Source organism: Mesoplodon bidens (genome assembly GCF_964165515.1).
Source record: "Mesoplodon bidens genome assembly, chromosome: 4".
Lineage (NCBI taxonomy): Eukaryota > Metazoa > Chordata > Mammalia > Artiodactyla > Ziphiidae > Mesoplodon > Mesoplodon bidens.
In genome coordinates, this window is record NC_138160.1 from 119,193,608 (window position 1) to 119,212,537 (window position 18,930).

At 55.1% G+C, this 18,930-nt stretch overlaps 1 protein-coding gene across 6 annotated transcripts in view; it reads right to left on the reverse strand.

The window, feature by feature from the left end:
- Positions 1-18,930, reverse strand: part of NRG2 (neuregulin 2) — a gene marked incomplete at its 5' end in the record, with an annotated part of 180,151 nt that overhangs the window by 13,863 nt on the left and 147,358 nt on the right. For 3 of the 6 annotated variants that reach the window (XM_081230483.1, XM_081230484.1, XM_081230488.1), the window contains 3 exons: positions 3,833-3,909; positions 9,863-9,983; positions 16,036-16,154. In XM_081230483.1, the coding sequence (XP_081086609.1) occupies positions 3,833-3,909; positions 9,863-9,983; positions 16,036-16,154 (317 nt within the window). Of the gene's footprint in view, positions 1-3,410; positions 3,470-3,832; positions 3,910-9,862; positions 9,984-16,035; positions 16,155-18,930 lie in introns of all 6 variants that reach the window. The other 3 variants (XM_081230486.1, XM_081230485.1, XM_081230487.1) reach the window with 2 other exon arrangements.

The window sequence follows — 18,930 nt, forward strand, 5'->3', positions numbered from 1 at the left end:
TTGGGTGGACAGTGGTGGCTGGCAGGACTGGTGATGTCACTGAGAAGTCACTAAAAGGCAGACCTGCTTCCCTCTCCCCGGGGATGGATTCTGAGGGGCCTGCAGCCATGATGTCAGCCCCAGCAAGAAGCAAAAACAAAAACACCCCAAAAACCCAAAATCAAAAAAACAGTCTCCTGCTCATCATATTCACTGCCTGCCACTCAGCCAGGATGGAGTGATACCACCGAGTCACAGATGGGTCCTACCGAACAGAAGTTTGCATACTGACCAGTAACCGTGGCAGCTGGATGCTGGACTCCCAGCAGGGCCAGGCTTACCAGACAACAGACAAAGTCTTCATCCTGGACATGTCCTACGACACCTGGTCATAGGCACCGGGACAAGGAGGCCCTGATGTCGACCCCGGAGCATGTGTTTGTGTGCTTGTGTGTGTGTGAGCAGATGTCAGCAGATGTGTGTTTGTGTGCAAGTGCAGGCATGTGTTTGTGTGTGTGTGCAGGTGTGTGTGCTCTTGTATATGGTGGGTATCCAGGTGTACAAGTTTTGACTCTTGGGAAGTGGAGGGGCCATCAAGGGAAGAAGGAGAAGCTTTAAAGGGCTACTGCGGCTGCAGGCTCTGTTTCCGTGGCCTCCGCAAAAGGTAACCTGGCCTAGAGGCTGTCTGGGCAGAGGGGGAAGGTCAGACACTTTGCTCAAGATGTGCTGGGAGTCAGCCTCCAGGGGACTGATGCTGCCCCTCTGGCCTCCACTCCCACGCCAGCAGCAGCTGGAAGAGGAGCTCAACTGTGTTCAAACAACAGCAGGCCTTTGACTAAGCCCTTGGCGTGCATCACTTCACTTCATCCTCACAGCAACCCTAAAGGCATAAATGCCACTATCCCCATTTTACAGATGAGAAAACAAAATCAGAGAGGTTAAATGAGGCCCCAGAACAGTAAGCTCAGCTGCTGGCAATTTTATTCAGGTCCATCTGAATCGAAGCCTGAACACTTAAGTTAGCATTTTTCACTCCTTTTTCAATAATTATCTGACAGAGCAGTGCATGAAGTGCTCTGGGCAAAGTGCTTGGAGAGTATAAATCCTTTACCAAAAGGTACCAGCAAGGATCCCAGTAACACTAGGCAGAAAGGCTGCATTTCCAGGCTCTTTTCTGGGCTCCCGGGGCCCTGCTGACCCTCCCAGAAGATCTGAGCTGCAAGCTGAAGCAGCCCAGCTGGCAGAGAAGCTTGGACAGTGGCCGAGTTTTGGAGGCTCTGCTGCTCAGATTCAGGATGGGCTGGGACTCCCTGTCCAGAACAGTCCCATAAGCTAGGGGGGCTCTGGGCCTAAGGGTGAAAAGGAATAGGCCCTCCATTGCCTCTCTCCCCAGGTCCTCAGCCCCGCCTGGCTGCTCTGTCCTCCGGACCTACGGTCCTCCAATGGGGCTGGATCTGACTCTGCAATTCTTCCTGGAGCCTGGGCTCTGGAGAGTTCTGTTGGGCCACGTGCCCACGGGCTCTGTTCTTATCCCCATGGCCTTCCTCCTTGGCCTCCAATGGGAGGGACCTGAGGACAGCGCTGCCCCCAACACTCTATTAAGAGAGTTAACCACCTGGGATGACCAGCCCTGACCTCCCTGGCACCTGTCCTCTTCAAATCTTGGCTTCCAGATTCCTGTGCAGGGAATGTCTAGGCTTTTGTGCTGTGGTCTGAGAAGGATCGGAAGGCTCCTTTCTCTACCCTGAGCCCCAAACCCCTGTTCTCTAAGGGCTACCTAAATGGCCCCTGGGTCCCTCCCTCGGCCTCTTCATGCCCAGGCACCATCAATCTAGTTCTAATTCCTCATGGGACCCATCTGTCCTCCCTGGAGAGGAAGAGGTGGGTGGTGGGTCGAGCAGGGGCCTAGTGTGCTCTGGAGGACGGGGGACACGGTCCCACCCTGCAGGCCAGTGGACCGCTGGGCCCCAGATGGAGTCCATGGCCAGCCTGTGGCTTTCTGCGCTGCTCCACCTCCACCTGATGGCACTGGAAGGCACTGCTCTCAGCCCCCAGTAAAACACGCCACAGTTAGGGCCTCATCCTTCAGCTCCAGGGGTCACACTTTTCTCGGCAGACTGTGCAAACCAGAAAGCTCCAACTTCACAAATGGAAGAAAGGAAGGGAGTGGAGTCCTGGATGGGGACTGAGACCAGAGAGGGCCTGGAGAGAGTCACCAGTTACCCCTTGATTCCTTATTCCCTCTATGCCTTAGTATTTGTGGCAACTCTCAACCCTACTCCAACATCTAGCTGCACAGATGTCTCTGGTCTTCACAGAAACCACTGACCTGGGACCTGTTTTCCCTCAATCCGCCTTCCCCACTCTCCCCCATCACCCCAAATCAAACCAAAACAAACTCTGGCCAGATGGAAAGGCAGGCTTTCTGAGAACTTGCTTCTCTCTCTCAAACACACAAGCACACATGTGCACACACTCATTGCCCGGCCTCACCAACAGCCTGACATCCTCAGACAGGCTCTCAGAGGCAGGTGAGGGCTCTGCAAATGCTTCTTCCCATCCTGGCCAGGCTGCCTGACCCCAGTGGTGAAGAGGCCTGAGCCTGGCTCTGAGCAGCTGCAGAGAGAATTCAGTGTTACTGCGACCAGGCAGTACAGCAACATGAGGCAGGGGGTGTATCAGTCTCCTCTGTGTGAAACCCAGCAGGACCCTGCAGGTGCTTCCCCAGGAAAGACCCCCCAGTGACCCCTGCCTCTTGTTTGTAGAAAAGCTTTTGCCTCCTAGGCCTTTCTCCTCGAGTTCCAAAGAGCAAATTTAATCAGAGAAGTGAGAAAATGCAGAAACAAAGGAAAACAAACATGACAAAATAATAAGAGTTTAGCCATAAAACAAAGTCAAGGACCTTTGGTATATCCTTGAGTTGTTTTGCAGATACTAAAACCCCACCAGGTGTTAGAAGTTAACTACATGATGACCACCTTCAGCCCTAGGCTGATTAGAACCAGAAGGTTGATGATTGAGATTCCTGAAACATCACCCTGTTACCTCACCATCAACCAATCAGAGGACTGAGCATGACCTGATCACGCACCTCGTGACCCCACCCTCCCACAGTCTTTAAAAACCCTTCCCATGAGCCCCTTGTATTCTTTGCTTGACACCTTACAACTAGCGCTGTTCTTTCTTTCACCTGCACCCGGTTTAGTAGGTTAGCTTTGCTGCGTGTTTGGCATAGGGGACCCAAGTTTGGTTCAGTAACACGCACAGGCTTCTGATGAGGACTGAGAGGAGCCTAGGACAGCCCCCCGCATTTCCCGGCCCACCCCAATCTCTCTAAGCTAAGGCCCCATCCTTCCCACGGGGTGGGGGGTAGGGTGGGGGAAGAACTGTCAGTTACCAGGGAAGGAAAGAAATAGAAGAAAGAGACATACTGGAGAAGTTGACCATTGCGAACTGCTGACACCTGTCCCCGGTGTATCCCACAGGACACCTACCAAAAGAAAGAAAACCAGAAAGAGAGAGCCAGGATAGCAAGACATAGGCATTGCAACACCCCGGCACGGGCTCCTGCCGATGCCAGCTGGGTTCCTTGCCACTGTTACCATTCGTACTGGCCTTGCCACTCTGCCCCTTACCTGCAGCCCTGAACTTTAAACCCAAGGATTAGGCCAAAAATGAAAAAGCAAAACAAAAGAACTAACAAACCAAAATACAAAAAAGAAACAAAACAGCCAAAGATCAAAACAACCAACACCCCTGGCCCTATGTCCTACAATGGGGTGAGGAGTGGGGGGGGACTGCACCCGGAAGCTTTCTAAGGAGCAGGGACTCGTGTTTGTATCTTCAAACATACTTTGCTTAGGATCTGGCATGTACAATCGCAAAGGCAGTTTCTCCAAACATCTCTGTCCGAAGAATCCGTTTGGACATCTGGAGAAGGAAAAGGGGAAAAATCACAGAACAAACTGGCATCATCCGCGAGGCTTAGGTTAGAAATCAAAGTGCACAGTGATGAATGAGAAAACCAAGTCGAGCGCTGGGGCACACTCGTTGCTGAAGGGGCTGGAGTCGGGGCTGGGTGGAGGGCTCGGAAATCTCCTTCAAAATCTCTCTAATAGATGTGGCTCCAGGTGGTGGGGAAGCGGGGGAGGGGTAGGGAAGAAGATGATTTGGGAAAGCAGGGTGGGGAAATTGGGAACTTACTGCCTAAAGGTCCTAATGGTTATTGAGACTTCCCTTCTGACCTGCCTGGGGCCCCGTGAAGCCAGAATTGTAGACCCTTGGTGCCAGGCAGTCAGTAGGCTGGGGGGCTGGGAGTCTTCTGGAATACTAAGTTCTGGGGAGCCATTCCTTCCAAGCCCTAGCAAAAGGTTCTCTCCAGGGCCCTGGGCAGGTTTTCTCATCCATGAAACAGACCCCAGAAAGCTCAAAGGAGAACTTGGGAATGCTGTTCCCAGACTGTGTGCCTACAACAAAAGGGGCCTTGGAGATGTCTCATCTGTTCTTTCAAAGAGTGTTCTGTGGCCAAGTAAGTTTAAGAAATCCATTCCCAGGCTTCGTTGTAGAGTTGCAGTGCACGCTAGCACATGAAAGGCTATGAAAAGTTTTGTAGGAGGGAAGAGCTGAACTTTCCAGTATGTTCCAAATTTATTTGACCTTGGAAGTTGTTTTTTGAGGAATCCTTGTGAACATACGGTTTGGGGAAGGCTGCCCTAGAGCAATATACACGGGAAAAGCTTATGGGGAACAGGTGAGGGTGGAGAGAAGCCTGAATTACCAGCATCCCAAAGCTGGTGGGCTGAGGGCAGGTGTAGGGCATCTGGCCTCAGGTGGCAAGAATCACGGTGGCGGGGTGGGGGCGGGGCTGCAGCCTGTTCCACATCAGGGGGCCAACTGGCTGCCTGGGACCCTGCCCTTTCCCCACGACCTGCTCCTCCATCACTGCCTGGCTCTAGCGGGAGTTCATTCTCCCACGTTGCCTCCTGCAGAGAACCACCCCCTCCCATCTCCCTGACCTTGTCCTTAACTCCCAAGGTCCACTTCCTTCTGCTCCCTGGCTGCCACTCTCCCCTCGAGTCCCTGTCTTGTAGATTTCTGGGAGACATGCCCAGCCCTTGTACTCTCTTCTGAACCCCAGCAAGGCCAGATACTTAAGGGAAGCTTACAGATAGGGCCAGACTGACCCTCCCGCACCACCCACTACTTGAAGATGGGTCTATGCTCTTCTGCCTGTTCTAAATTAGGAAATTAGGCAAGCCCATCACCAGCGTCCCCTCAATAACAGGTCAGTGATGTTAATCAGTAAACTTCCCCAAGAGGTGAATGTACTCTACCTCTTAGCATTCTAGTGTATACCAACCATCAGTAGCCCCTTGAACTTATAGGGGGTGATGGTGATTGACTGTGATAGACCCTCACAAAAACCCTATGGCCTCCAATCTAGCGTGGAGGATTGGGAGTGGTTGATGAGCAGATAGCTGGAGTCTCTCTGGGCCTTACTGTATCTCCCTCAGGGGAGGCAGGAGGCTGGTCCTTGTAGCCGGGGCAGTGTGTGTGCAGGTGTGCCTGGCTAACGAATGGTAGTGGAGGGGGGGAAGTGTGTCTGGAGGAGGGGGAGAGCCTGCACGTGAAGCTGATGCACACTCATCCTGTTGAACAGGGTGGCTCGGAGGAGGAGGAGGCTACAACTTTGTCAATACATCCTTTTCTGACCCATCGCCCTCGTCCCCAGTCATCCCAGCCCAGGAAAATGGAGGCAGTGGCTAAGGCTTTCCGACCCGCTCCACTCAGGCTCAGCCCTTCTTCCTCAGCTCTCAGAAACTGATTCCACTTGGGATGGGACTAGAGGCGCAGGAGTGACTTTTCAAGTAGCAGCATCGTTGTGGGTGGACGATAAAGACCCAGGACGTTGCCAAAATGACTCTTGCAATCAGGAATAAGAAAGAGATAGGCTTGACTGTGTCCAGTGTCTGAGATTAGCCCGGCTCCTGGAGACAGGAAAAACCTGTATGTGTGTAAGAGAAAATGGGGGAGTGCAGGGGCAGAAGGGGACAGAGGGGAATTTATTCCCACTGCTGAGAGTCAGGTTGCTTTCCTGTGGCTCTTGGAGACGGAGGGTAATTGAGCACATCCCTGCGTTCCCGGCCCCACACGCAGCCTGGACTACCCCGACTCTATCCTCGTATTATTCGTGGCCACAGAGGTGCACAGCTCCAGGTGGTGCTGTGGACACCGTGTACAACATGAACAAGCCCCCTGGAGTTGTGCGATATAGTCCTAACCTTCCTGCCCTGGGAAAGTGCCCACTAGCTGAACAAAGGAGAAGGTGGGGTGGGGATGGGCACTGCACGGGGCTGGGAGGACTAACACCTGTGCTGTTCCTCAGGCACTGGCTCCTTTCCCGGGGCTTTTGGACACTCCTGTTCTCTCGTTAGCCCTGCTTGTTGAGGATGAGCCACATCCAGGAGGCTGGGGCTTCCCTCGAGAAGGCTCTGGGGGTGGGCCCACAGCCTCTCTACCCTGCTGCCAGGACCTGGTAACAGGGTACAGGCTACATTAGCCTATCAACCAGGAGCAGGGCCTGAACTTGGCGTGGGTGGCTGGCTGGTAGTGAGTTCCCACTCAAACAGGGATTGACCCCCTGAGTTCCAGGGACACAGGGGACAGATTAGGAGGAGCGGCAGGTAACAGGCTTCCCAGCCCTTCCCCCCAAGCTGTTATCCTTGACTACGGGAAGGTCTGTGCTCAGGGCTGGAGAAGAGCAGGGGTGAGAGAGGGGCAGAGAGGAGAGCCCACGGGCTGCATCTGGGGTGACAGAGAGGCTGGGACTCTGCCTCCCCGGTTTCCCACCCCACCTCCCGGGCCTCAGTTTCTCCTTTTGGTAGCCTGGGGATAATGCCATGTGTGCTGCCCTCACCCAGGGGAGAGGGAGGATGAAGGATGAGGGTGTGCCCCGGGCACTGGAGGGAGTGAAGGGTCTCTGGCCTCATGAGGGGTGTGGGTGGAGAGGATGAACAGGCAGATGGGCATGGGATGGGGGAAATCACCTGGACATGGGAGCGGAGGGGATGGGGGGTGAGCTGATGGGAAAGGGAGGCATGCCACTGGTATGTATGTGCACAGGGCTGGAAAGAGAGTCTTGTTCTGTCATCATCCCCTGAACCAGTCCCCAAGAGTCACGCACCAACCGTGCTCTATAAAAACACGGAGAGAAGAGGAGAAAGCAGCAAGAGGAAGTGCAGAGGCCCCCTGTCTGGCCCAGACAGGAGACGGTCACCTTGATTTGGACCCCCGTTTTCAAATCCCCCTAAGCTTTCCTTTTTTAAAACAAAATTCAGTATCAGTGACACTGTTTCTTTTGGCTCTGAATTCTAGAAAAACAGGAGGGACGGAGTGTGCCTGCTTTCCAACACTCCCCGAAGGGCTCTGAACCAATACACAACAACAAGTGTCAGAAAACCAGGAAGGAAAACTGATTTTTGTAGAAACTGGAATGAAACTGACCAGTCTAGTTTCATTATCCAAGCTAAGCGGAAATGCAAAAAAATCAAAATAAAAGTAAACAAACAGCACAAATGGTACGACGTGAGTTCCGTTTCCTAAGTTCTTTCCTTTTTATTCCATGCATTCCATTCAGGGTGTCATCAGGAACCCCAAGAGGCCTACCCCCCTTCCCTCCCAGCTCACCCACCCCCAGAATGGCCTCTGGGTTCTGCCCTGCCCCCCTCCCCCCTGCCCTTCTCCAGCACAGCTCTGAGGACCTGCCCTCCTGATTGCAATCCCCGCCAGGGATGCCCCTCTCCCCTGAGGGCTCAGGGCATCAGGGAAGTTGGCTCCAGGAGCCCTGGCTGGGGCTGACCCAGGACAGGCTGAGATGGGGAGGTGGTGGTTCTGGGTACCAAGCTCAGGTTCTAAGCAGTGAACCCCAGTTGCCCTGGTGAGGGAGGGGAAACAGGACAGCATCTTCACCGTGGCTCAGGCTCCTGCCCTCTGCTCCTCTCAGACTTAGCTGGGCAGGACCCAGAAAGTCCTAGGGGTACAGCCTTGCTGGCAGGGCCCCCTGGGAATCCTATAGCTCACTACTCTTTCCCACACTAAACTCTGGCACTGGAGTCCTGGGTCCCATGGCCCTCCTCAGCCCCGACACCTGTCCCGGGTGGCTGAAACCTTTTCTGTCTGGAGCCAGTGACAATGCTGGATCCCTTCAAGGTTCTGGGATCCAAGGGGCTAGGGAAGACGAGAGGCCTGGTGTGTATGTGTCTGTTGTGGGGGACAAGAAGAAGGGGTCCAGGGCTAGGCCATCTCTGTGAGGTATTCCAGAATGCTTATGCATCTCTATAGATCTATTCCAAAGTGCTCAGAGCATTTTCAAGGCTAGAATGTTCCCCAGGGTCTGTACACTAATGTGGCAGCTTCCTAGAGGCAGAAAGAGAGAGGAAGGATGAGGGGCTGAGTCTGGACTGAGAACTTCCCTGGGGGACCTGCTGTTGCTTTTGGGACTGTCCCTTGAGATTCAGGATGGGGGAGGCCAGAAGGCGGATGGTAGCAGGTGACAGGTGGAGCCGAGGTGGATGCTGGCAAAGGAGGCCAGCTGGAGCAAGAGGCACAGGTGTGCCTGGCAGTCCAGGCTCAGCTCACCCAGCACTGAGGGGAGGGCGTGAAGGAGGTGTGGCCCCTCGTTATCACGCTGTGAGGTGGAGGGGTCTTTGGCCAAGGCTGTAGTCAGGAGGGAGATGCAGCTCTGGAGCTGGAGGCCAAAGGCAGGAAAGCCAAGGAGCGCTGAATCTGACCTTATCTGTGGGGAGGGCAAACGCCTCTCTCCGTGAATCTTCATCAGTACTCTGCTGGCCCTTGGCCAGATGCCATGGCAATGGGGCAGCTTTGGCACATCGCCAGCGCCCTAGGCTTGGGCTGCTTTGAAACCCAAAGTTGTGAACTAGGCCTCCCTCCCTCTACTCAGGATCCGGCCAGAACCTGTGCTGCCCTCACCAAGCTCCCCTACCTGTTCCTTGCTCACCCACCAGAGAATCTGTCAAGGGGGCAGTGGGGGCCCGGCTCCCAGAAGATGTGGCTGGGCCTGAGCAAGCCTTCCCTGATCACTGTGCTCCCACCTACCCTACTTGCTATGGGTGGGGAGCAGGGGGTCCTCAGCTCCTGGGAGTTCCTTCGGGGCAGCTCTTGGGGGGAGGCAGAGTCCCAACATGAGCTTTTCCTCAACCCTGACCTCCCCCACTCAGCCACACCCAGAGTGATGTCCTTGCTGGTGGCCCTTCACTCCCCAGAGAGGGGCTAGGGACTGAAGTGGCACAGGCAGCAGCCAGAGCACATCTGGGCACTGGGGTCCTGCGGGGCAGGGAGAAGAGCCAGGTCCTGAGGCGAGCACTGTGGGCAGAGCCCTCTTCTTCCCTCAAGGCTATGAGAGCAGAGCTCAGCTAGCAAGGGCTCTGGGACGTGTGCCCTACCTGACCCTGCCAGGCTCCTCACTGCTGGGGAAGATGCACCCTGGGTAATGTTCATCAGAACAAAGTTTGGAAAGTTGCTGAGAGATGGGGAGGGGAAGAGAGAGAGAGAGAGAGAATCCGGTGCCCCGGGCATAGACTGGTCTCGCCACCTCCCTAGAAGGTGTTGGTGAAAGGGTGGACATTGGAAGATGGGGTGGGTAGGGGCCTGGGAAACTGGGACTGCAGAAGCCCTGAGCCCTTTAGAGCTTACATCTCCCTGTATTCCAGGAAAGGGCTAGGAAGTGGGGCAAACCTCCCTGCCTACACCCCTTGGAGACCCCTTATTAGTATCTTGAAGCTCACTTTTCCTAGAGCCCTCCACTTCTGCCCCAGCCTCTCTCCCCCTGCTCTTGCCCCCATGCCTGCCCCCACTGGTGACTTACTTGCAGGAGAGCTGGTTGATGCCCTCGATGTAGTAGCAGACGCCTCCGTTGACACAATAGGACTTGGCTGTCTCGTTGCACTTGCGGGCGTGCCCCGACCAGGATGATAGGGTAGTGCTCACTGGAGGTACGAGAGACATGTGCCGGTGACCCACTGAGACCACCTCTGGGCCCCAGGAATCACCTCCTTCATGGCCCATCTCAAAGCTGGACGATCAGAGACTGTAGGAATGGCTGGGGTCGGGGGAAGGTCTGGTGGTCCCTCCCAGGAACAAGGCCAAGGGGAGGCCACCGTGAGCTTGGACCATCTGCCCAGCACCACCTTGCACCCTCGCTCCAGTCAAACCTTCAAAGGCTGGGAAGATTTTCTTTTTGTGGAGGGGATGAGGGGCTAGCAGAAACTGCTCCATCTTCTGGCATAAGGACCCACCTCTGCTGCTTGCCTGCCTGCCTGCCTGCCTTTCTGAGGGCTCCGCTGCCGGTGGATGAGGCACCATGTCTTACGTGGGGGGCAAGTCACAGGGGTTCAGGGAGGAGACATTTACATCTGTCTGCACTGCTGGGGCTCTCATGGACCAGGGCGTGATTACAGGGAGCTGGGCTTTGAGGGGAATGGCACTTTTTTGGGCACTGTAATCTTCTGCGATCTAGGGACATGTGGGGAGAACCCTAGCTTCCATCTCTCCCCTCTTTGTCCCAGAGTTGGGCCAAGCTGCCCAGAAATGCTACAAAGGCCGCTATGCGCGTCTCCATAAGCATCCCGGGCCGCCTTCATGTCCTCCCTCACCAGGCAGCCTCCACCTCCCCCACCAGGTCAGCTGTTGCCTCTGGAGGGAGCCTCCAGGCCTTGGACAGGCCAGACCGTAAATCCGGGGCTTCATGTTGCTGGGGAGAGGGCTGGGGGACAGCTGGGATGTGGAAACTAGGTGACAGCAAGACTGGGCTTCAAGGCTGCTATCCCAGACTGCACACCTGATGGATCAGGTTCGTTTGATAAGTGAAAATCACAAAAGCACTGCTCCCCAATGGGATGGCATCCAGAAGCCTGGTTTCAAGTGAAAATTCTTGCCCCAAATTTCAGTCTTTATCTGTTAGCTAACGTCTTAGGCTGTGTATCCATACTGGGCAGCTAGAAACCAGTTCCTGCCCCCCCCACCCAGCTTCTGTGGCTCTGAGGGCCTCTCATGCCCACCCAGCAGTGGCCTCCTGACTGAGGTGGCCCGTCCTACCTTGGCCGGTCCTGTCTCCTCAGGGGTACTGAGTCTCCACCATCCCCCGAAGTAAGTGGGGGGATGAGAGGAGGAGGAGGAGGGCAGGCACTTGGCGCCCTGAGTGTTTAGACGTGTGGGGAGACAGATGGAGCTCGGGACTGGGAGTGTATACACAGCTCTGCCTCTGTATATGTCTGAGGAGCTCGCTGATAAAACCCAGCGGGTAGGGCCAGCTCCCACCTTCCCTCCACATCATGCCTGCTGCTGGTCTGGCATCCTCGAGCCCCACCCCTACTGACGTCTCCCACCTCTGCTCAACCCCACACAAGGCTGGGACCCACATGCTTCTGGGTCAGTGAGACCCAGGGAACTAAGAAAGGGACAGAGAAGACAAACAGCTGAGGTGACCACGCCTGTGAGTTATAAAATCTCATTGCCGGGAGGACCCTAGAGGTTGTCCTGCCCTTCGGTTACATTGCCAAGGAGGAGTGAGGAAAGAGAGCAGGGAAGGGCCTTCCAGAGTCCAGTGTGTGTTGTAACAAGGCCTCAGGGCTCCTAACGTCTGGCTGAGCATTCTCACCAGGCACCTGGTCCCTCATAGAAGAACATGTCAGCACCAAGGCTTGACGGGACGACAAATGCAAACACGACGTGGACCACGGGCCTGAGTCCTCTCATGGGCCTTGGCCAAGCCAGAGAAATCTCAGGCCAGCTTGATGCCCTCTGCAGCCAGGGGTGGAGGAACCTGCCCAACGCTGGGCTGCATGAGCAGCAGGCAGGAGCGAGGATGGTGGCAGGACCACAGCCGCATGCTTGGGCCTGTCTACACGCACGTCTGTGCTCACTGAGGCCTTGGGAGGCAGAGGACGACTCCTGAGGGAAGAGAGGGCCCCATCTTGGGATCCATGGCCTAGGGCTGCCAGAACCATGTCATCACGGGGACTAGGCTGGGGCCCCAGAAAGGTAAAAAGGGAGGGCAATGGGGGAGCCGGTTGTAGAAGGTGTGGAGGGAAATGACCATAGGCCTTTCCACCTCAAAAAGAAGTACCTTGAGGCCACCCCTGTGACGGCAGGGCCCTCCCAGCTCACGGCAGCCAACTCTGCTGGTGGTGAAGGCTCACGCTAGAAGATTTCCACACTGAAGAGGTGCATTCGTGCTATTCCAGCACACATGGGCTCCTAAGGCAATGTGTTACGCTCCCTTGTCAGCCTATTCGTATTTCTTCACTGTGTTCTCCCGTGTTTGAGGATGTGAAGATGACAAATGACCTCCAAGTGGGAGAATTTGGCCGCTCCCTGGACACCACCGCGGGGATGGCGCTGGGCCACCCCAAACTCAGCTCCCGCTCATCTGCCCCAGACACTTGTTCCTCTAGCCTTGCTCATCTCAATGACTGGAGAGCGCAAACCAAAGGCCTAGAGGGCATTTTTGGTTCCTGGTCCTTCTCTGTCCCCCTAGCCGTCCATCACCGAGGGCTGCCTTCCTACCTCCTCCTGAGGCTCTGTCCATGTCTCAGTACCGCCTCTGTGGTCTCTTTCTTGGATGGCCACAGTCGCCTCCTCACTGGTCTTTCTGCCCTCACTCTTCCCTTCATCTCTAACCTTTCACTTCGCAGCTGCTACCAAAGTGGTCTTTAAAATATGTAAATTGATCAATCGCTTCCATTATCAAAACCCTCCAATGGCTTCCATTCATATGCATGATAAAGTCCCCCTCCCCTCCCCAAGTCTAATCTGGGCCTAACTGCCTCTCCTGCTTCATGTCCTGTCCCTGTCTTGCAGTATATTCAGACTCCACTGGCTTAGTCCAGCTCCTCTAAGAGGCCACGTGCCTTCTTATCCAGGACTTTCGAAATATCAGTGTCTCAGAGAGGCTGCTCAGGCTCCTCCTTTATTCCTTCCCTTAGCTTTGTAACTTCTCCTTGTAGTGCTTATTCTAACAATTAAAGGACTAGTTGTGCAATTACTAGCTGTCCAAAGCTTAGCTCCTCCACTAGAATGTAAGCTCCATTTGGGCAGAGGCCACGTCTGTCTGCTTCACTGGTGAACGAACCCCAATGTCGAGCACAGCGCTTGACATATAATAGGTGCTTAACGAATATTTACAAATATTTCTAATGAGCAAATGGACATCTGATTCTTGAGAGAAAGGTACCTTCTTCTACCATCCCAGGGTCTAGTCTGGTCTCCTTGGCTGATGATGATATCTTTTCTGTAGGTTAAAGCACTGTCTCTTACTAAATGCAAATACTCCTGGAAGGTCATTAGGGAAATGAAAATCAAAACCACCGTGAGATAGCACTTCACACCCCCTCAGGTGGCTGTATTAAAAAAAAAAAAGGATGGATAACAACAAGTGGTGGTGAAGATGTAGAGAAATGGGAACCCCCCCATACTTTGCTGGTGAGAATGTAAAATGGTGCAGCCATTTTGAAACACTGCTGGTCATTCTTCAAAAAATTAAACATAGTTACTATATGACCCAGCAATTCAACTCCTAGGTGTATACATACCCAAGAGAACTGAAAACATATGTCCACACAAAAACTTGGACACATATGTTATAACAGCATTTTTCATAATGGTCCAAATGTGGAAACAACTAGAATGACGCAACGACCTCAGTTGATGAATATATAAACAATGTGGTAGACCCAGGCAATGGAATTATTATTCAGCCACGAAAAGGAAATAAGTACTGATACTACTACAACATGGAGGAACCTTGAAAACATTATTTTAAGTTGAAGAAACCAGTCTTGAAAGGCCACATATTCTGTGGTTCTATTTATATGAAATGTCCAGGATAGGTAAATCCATAGTGGCAGAAAGGAGATTCTTGTTGCCAAGGGCTGGGGGGATTTAAAGAAAACACCTGGGAAGGATAAACCCAGGAAGCCTCTATCAGCCATTAGTATCTTGGTGTGAGTGAGTTTATTGGGTCTCTGAAGAGAAAATGGGCCGGGAAGGAGCTGATGCTGCAGAGATGTTCTGCCTGCTGCCAGCCACTGCAACTGGTTTTCTCCCTTGTTCTTGGAGAAAATCTCTGCTCGTCTTTCAAGGCCCAGATCAAGTGTCTCTTCATCCTGTAAGGCTCCCCTCCTGCCTGCCTGGGATGTCCCCTCTCCCGTTGTTAAGTTGCCTGTCTCTTTCCTCTTCAGTGTGTTAGAACAGGCAGACGCTTTGAGTTCAGGTTTTAACTTCCTGCCATTTGAGGGGACTTTGGGAGCCAAGACTGTGAGCCCTCAGCGCTCAGAACAGCATCTTGCTGAGTTAGGCCTCGCTGAAGGCTTGAGTTCACAGTACACATGGGTGCGCCTGTGACTAAACAGCTATTAGCCTTTCTAAGCCCCCAGGTAAGGGGCGGCCCAGAAGCCTCTCCAGGGCTTCCACGATCCTGTGACACCCCAGGTCATACCTGCCTGCCCTCTGGGGCAAAGCCAGGCCCAGCCCGATATCCCAGGACTTAGTACAGCCACCCCGGGAGAGTCCACCCGCAAAGAAAGTTCATCAACAGGATGAGAGCTGAAGGATGATCTGATAGAATCGGAGAGAGAGAGATACAAGACCACAGAGGGCCGAGGAGTGGCCCAGGAGTGGGGCCCGCGCTGGGTATGCGCCGCGCTGTGGTGGGCTGGACTGGTCAGGAGGATAGCTGCCTGGGAGAGATGGCGCAGGAGGAAGAATAAAAATGGGAAGGAGAGGCTGACTACAGTTAGGGTCGGAAAGGTCATTTGGGTCGGATTTGTGAGAGCTGGGCTGTGGGACCGAGTCCTTGTTCTTTGGCTCCATGGGTGGGGGAGTGACAGGGCAAAAGCATCTTGAGGCTGCTGCTCTGGTTCAGGTTCAGCAGGGATGAAACCTGGGCCAGGATTGCCCCTGAGGTGGGGTTGGAATGAAAAGGACAGACGTGAGTGAAAGATCCGGAAGGAAGACGGACCAGGACTAGCAGACTCAGACCTGGTAGATCCAGTGGTAAGGGAGATCGAGGAGCTGAGAGGTTGGGAGGACAAGGGAGGTCCCTTACAACACGGCAAACTGGGTCCGAGCCAGGCTCTCCTCTGGGGGTCACAGGGCAGGGTTCTTGTTAGACTGTGCTGGGTGTAGGGGGTACTGGAGGGCTGTCTGGTGGAAACACAGGGGATGAAGGGAGATGCAGGACTGGACTCTGTGCTGGGAGCAGGACTGGAAGCGAACCCAACAACCGGGTAGCCAAGTGGTACGCGGAGGCTGGGTGTCAGTAGGAGGAACGAGAGCTGTGGGGTTCTGAGGACTCAGGCTAGAGTGGAGGGGGCGCGGCCTGAGCACAGGCAGCCTTGGTGACTTTCCAGTCAAGGGCAATAACCAGAGGACAGCCCAGCAGGGAGGCCGCCTCCATGCCGAAGCTGGAGCTGCCTCTGAGGAGGGGCGAAGCGAAGGGTGCCGTGGGCTCCTGACCTTGCACGTTTCCCAGGGAGGGGATGACCTGTGGGAGAGGGTCCTGCCATCCCTGAACTGAGGCTGCCCCCAGGGGCCCGGGGCACCCAAGCCTCCCACCCGTGGCCCCGCGGAGCCGGCTGCCTGCACTCGGGCGCCCAGCAAAGCAGCGGGCAGGCAGCCCGCGCGCACCCTGGGTCTGCCTCTCCCCGGAGCCCCACTTCTGGCAGCCCAGCCTCCCATAATTGCCTTCTAAAAATATCCTTCCCCCCACCCCCACCTCTTGATTTCAAAATATTTAGTTTTCAGGGTATTTAAAACGAGAGCTGGCGGCTCTTCCAGGTCCAGATAACAAAGCTAAACATTTATGCTTCGACTGCATTTCTCTGAATCGGCTCAGATCTTGGGGCTTGATACAGCGGTGGCAGGAGGGAGAGGAGTCAAGTGCAAGATGGATCATGTGCGGGCCTCCCTAGGGCCGGGGGGCAACTGGCCCACCCCACAGAACCCCTCTAAGACCCCTCCCTTCGTTGGGGGACCACCTACCGCTGTTGACGAAGAGCCGGCCCCTGACGGTGTCCTTCCCCAGGATGTTCTCAGCCTCGCAGACATACTCCCCAGCGTCCTCCACCTTCACCTTGTTGAACTGTAGTCGTGAGTTCTTTCTGGTTAGGGAGGGGATGAGAGGTGGAGAGGCGTGAGCCAGGGCTTAGGTTGGCCGTGGCTCCCCAGCAGTCACCCAGAGGTCATCTCTCCCTGCACAGCCACAGCGTCTACGCAGCGTGGACGGGAAGTAGATTCCCTCCGACCACCATTGCTGGGGTCCAGGTGGAGTGCAGAGTCCCCAGGGCTGGAGGGAGACCTGGGCACTCAGGAGAACATGGGATTCTAAGTCCATGAATCCTCACATTCACTTTTCCAGGGCTGGGCCTTCTCTGTAACCATTTTTCTAGGGGAGGAAAGTGGAGTCCTTAGGAAGTCGCATGGCCACCTCCCTCCTCTGCCTTTAGTGCCCTTCTCTCAGGCCCACTGCGTCTCCCCCCACCTCCTTCCAGTAGAGCAGCTGCTGGCTCACAGCTACCTCAGCCTTCCCTTAGAAGCGGCAGCCCCGTCACTCTAGATAAGCCAGGCCTATTTCCAGATACCCGGCAGGGCCACCGATCTAACAGGTTCCCATGGCAACTGTGCCCAGCCTCCCAGTCCAAACCTGTAGCTCTCCCCTGCCTTTGTGTCGGCCCTGCCACTAAGGGGCACTCTGTGGCCTCCCCAAGGGGTTTCGCTTCATTCATTCAACAAATGTTCACTGAGTGCCTTCTGTGTGCTGGGATCTTGGATACCTCAGGGAACAGAAAGATCCTATCCTCAAGGCCTGACTTGACCCTCGTGGCTAATCTGGAGGAGGACAGGGCAGGACAGATGGGAAAACTGAGTCCCAGAGGGGCTTCCGGACTTGTCCAAGGGTACCCGGCAAGACACTGCAGAGGTGGATAAGGAGCTGGAGTTGGTGAGGACTTGGGCCCCAAGCAGCTCATGGGCTGTCTCCTGGAGCCTGATGCTGAGGCTGACCCCTCTGTGGAGGGCTTTGCACCCAGCCCTGCATGCCACGAGTTGTGGGGCGAGGCCTGGGCAGAGACTTCAGTGCTGTGGGTGACTCCAGGGCACCTGGCCCTGCTTCCCCTCTTCCTTCTGAAGACTCTGCCAAACCTCTCCTTCCTTCCGTGGGCTTCCCTGCACTTGCCCGCGGTGCCTGGGCTCCGTAGGATCTGTTCACATCTCCCATCCCTCCCTCTGCCCCAGTGCTCTTTAGGGCTAGTCTGAGCTCCGGATTAAACCCTGGGACCCCAGCCTGGTCCCCAGGGGAAACAAAAAAGTAGCATGAAAATTTCTTAACATGATGTAACCTCCTCCTCTTTGAGTCCCGAGTTAAAAAATCAGATTCCCAGAATATGCGCAGTGGGTTGGAGGTGTGGTGGCATGGGCGGTAGGGTAGCCGAGCTGTCCTGCCCTGGGCCCAGGGGTGGAAAGACAGAGCCATGAAGCTGATGGGGGAAGGTGTGGATGGTGAGCAGAGAGGCTGCACCAGGGATGGAGGAGATGGCAAAATGACCCACATCCCTCCCCGGGCTCTGCTTTGGGGACCTACCTGTCTCCTGAGCTCCACCTCAGCCTCTGATGCTGGGCTCTTCCCAGACCTCCTCATTCCAAGATCCCCCAGACCAGCCTCCATGAGCTTGTCTTGTCAAAAAGGCCCTGTTGCTGTGGTGATGTCCTTGCCGATGTTACAGTGACAGCTGCCTGACTCCGTTCCACCCCTCCCGGCTCATGCCGTTCTCTGTCTCCTTGGCCTGGTGTCTGCCTACAACCCTCTTCTGTCAATTCAAGTTTGTTCTCTTCATTAAACAGAGCCCTGGAGGCCCCTCTGGCTAAGACAGCATTTCCTTCCTGGCTCCAGCCTAATTAGATGCCACAGATCTCAGCTGTCCCAGAACCAGGCTTCTGCTTCCTGACCACCAGCTCTTCCCTGACATTAGATGAGCAGAGTAGGGGATCACCTGAGGGTCTCCGGGTCAAGAAGGTATAGGGGACACAGACTCAGAACCTCCTTGTCACCCACCCACAGCTGAATTCAAAGGAGCTTCCCTTACACGACACGACATGCAGCAGGACAAGGCGGGGCTAGGCTCACAGTTACCTGGAGGAATGAAAGCTAAAACCAGAAGGAAGGGCTTCCTGCATGAAGGGGTGTGAGATGTGTGGAAAGGTGGGCGTGCAGGGAGAGCCCCTCCCCTTTGAGGTGCCAGAAAGAGGCAAGGGGACATAAACAATGACCCCTAGGTTTGCTGGATGCAGACATCTTGGGTTACCAGGTATGTGATGATCTCCCCAGTTCCAGGAAGGTGGCCCCAGCCTTGCACAAGAGGCTCTGGGGTCAGGGCTGAAGGGTAGGGCTCTGTGGGGCCCTCAGGCCTCTAAAGAGTGTGGGCAACTACGTTTCTCTTCTCCTCACTCCTAGCTCCAGTCCGAAGCCCCAAGGACTCAGGACTCCCTCCCACTTTCTGGCAGGCCTAGTGCCCGCTTGCTAGGCCGACCCGGGTCTGCCCCTGTGATGGACACCCCTCCCCTCCTTCCTCAGCCAGTTTTCTGCTGGCAGGGACTAGGGATCTGGGTGGCTGCTTCCTCCACCCGTCCGCACGTTTTCCTCAGTGCCTACCTCCTGATGCCTGCCCGAGGGGCCAGTTCCAGCCTGCCCCTCATAAATAAGGGAACACTCGGTTCTGCGTGGGTGGGCTCCATGCCCAGGGCTGGGGAGGGGGACGGTTTTCTCCTGGCACAGGAAGCCTTGGGTGAGACACCTCAGCGGGGCAGCCCCAGAGACAGGCGGCACCCACTGGGAAGGGATCTCCGTAGACCAAGAGTGATGTCAAGACAGAGTGTGGCCTG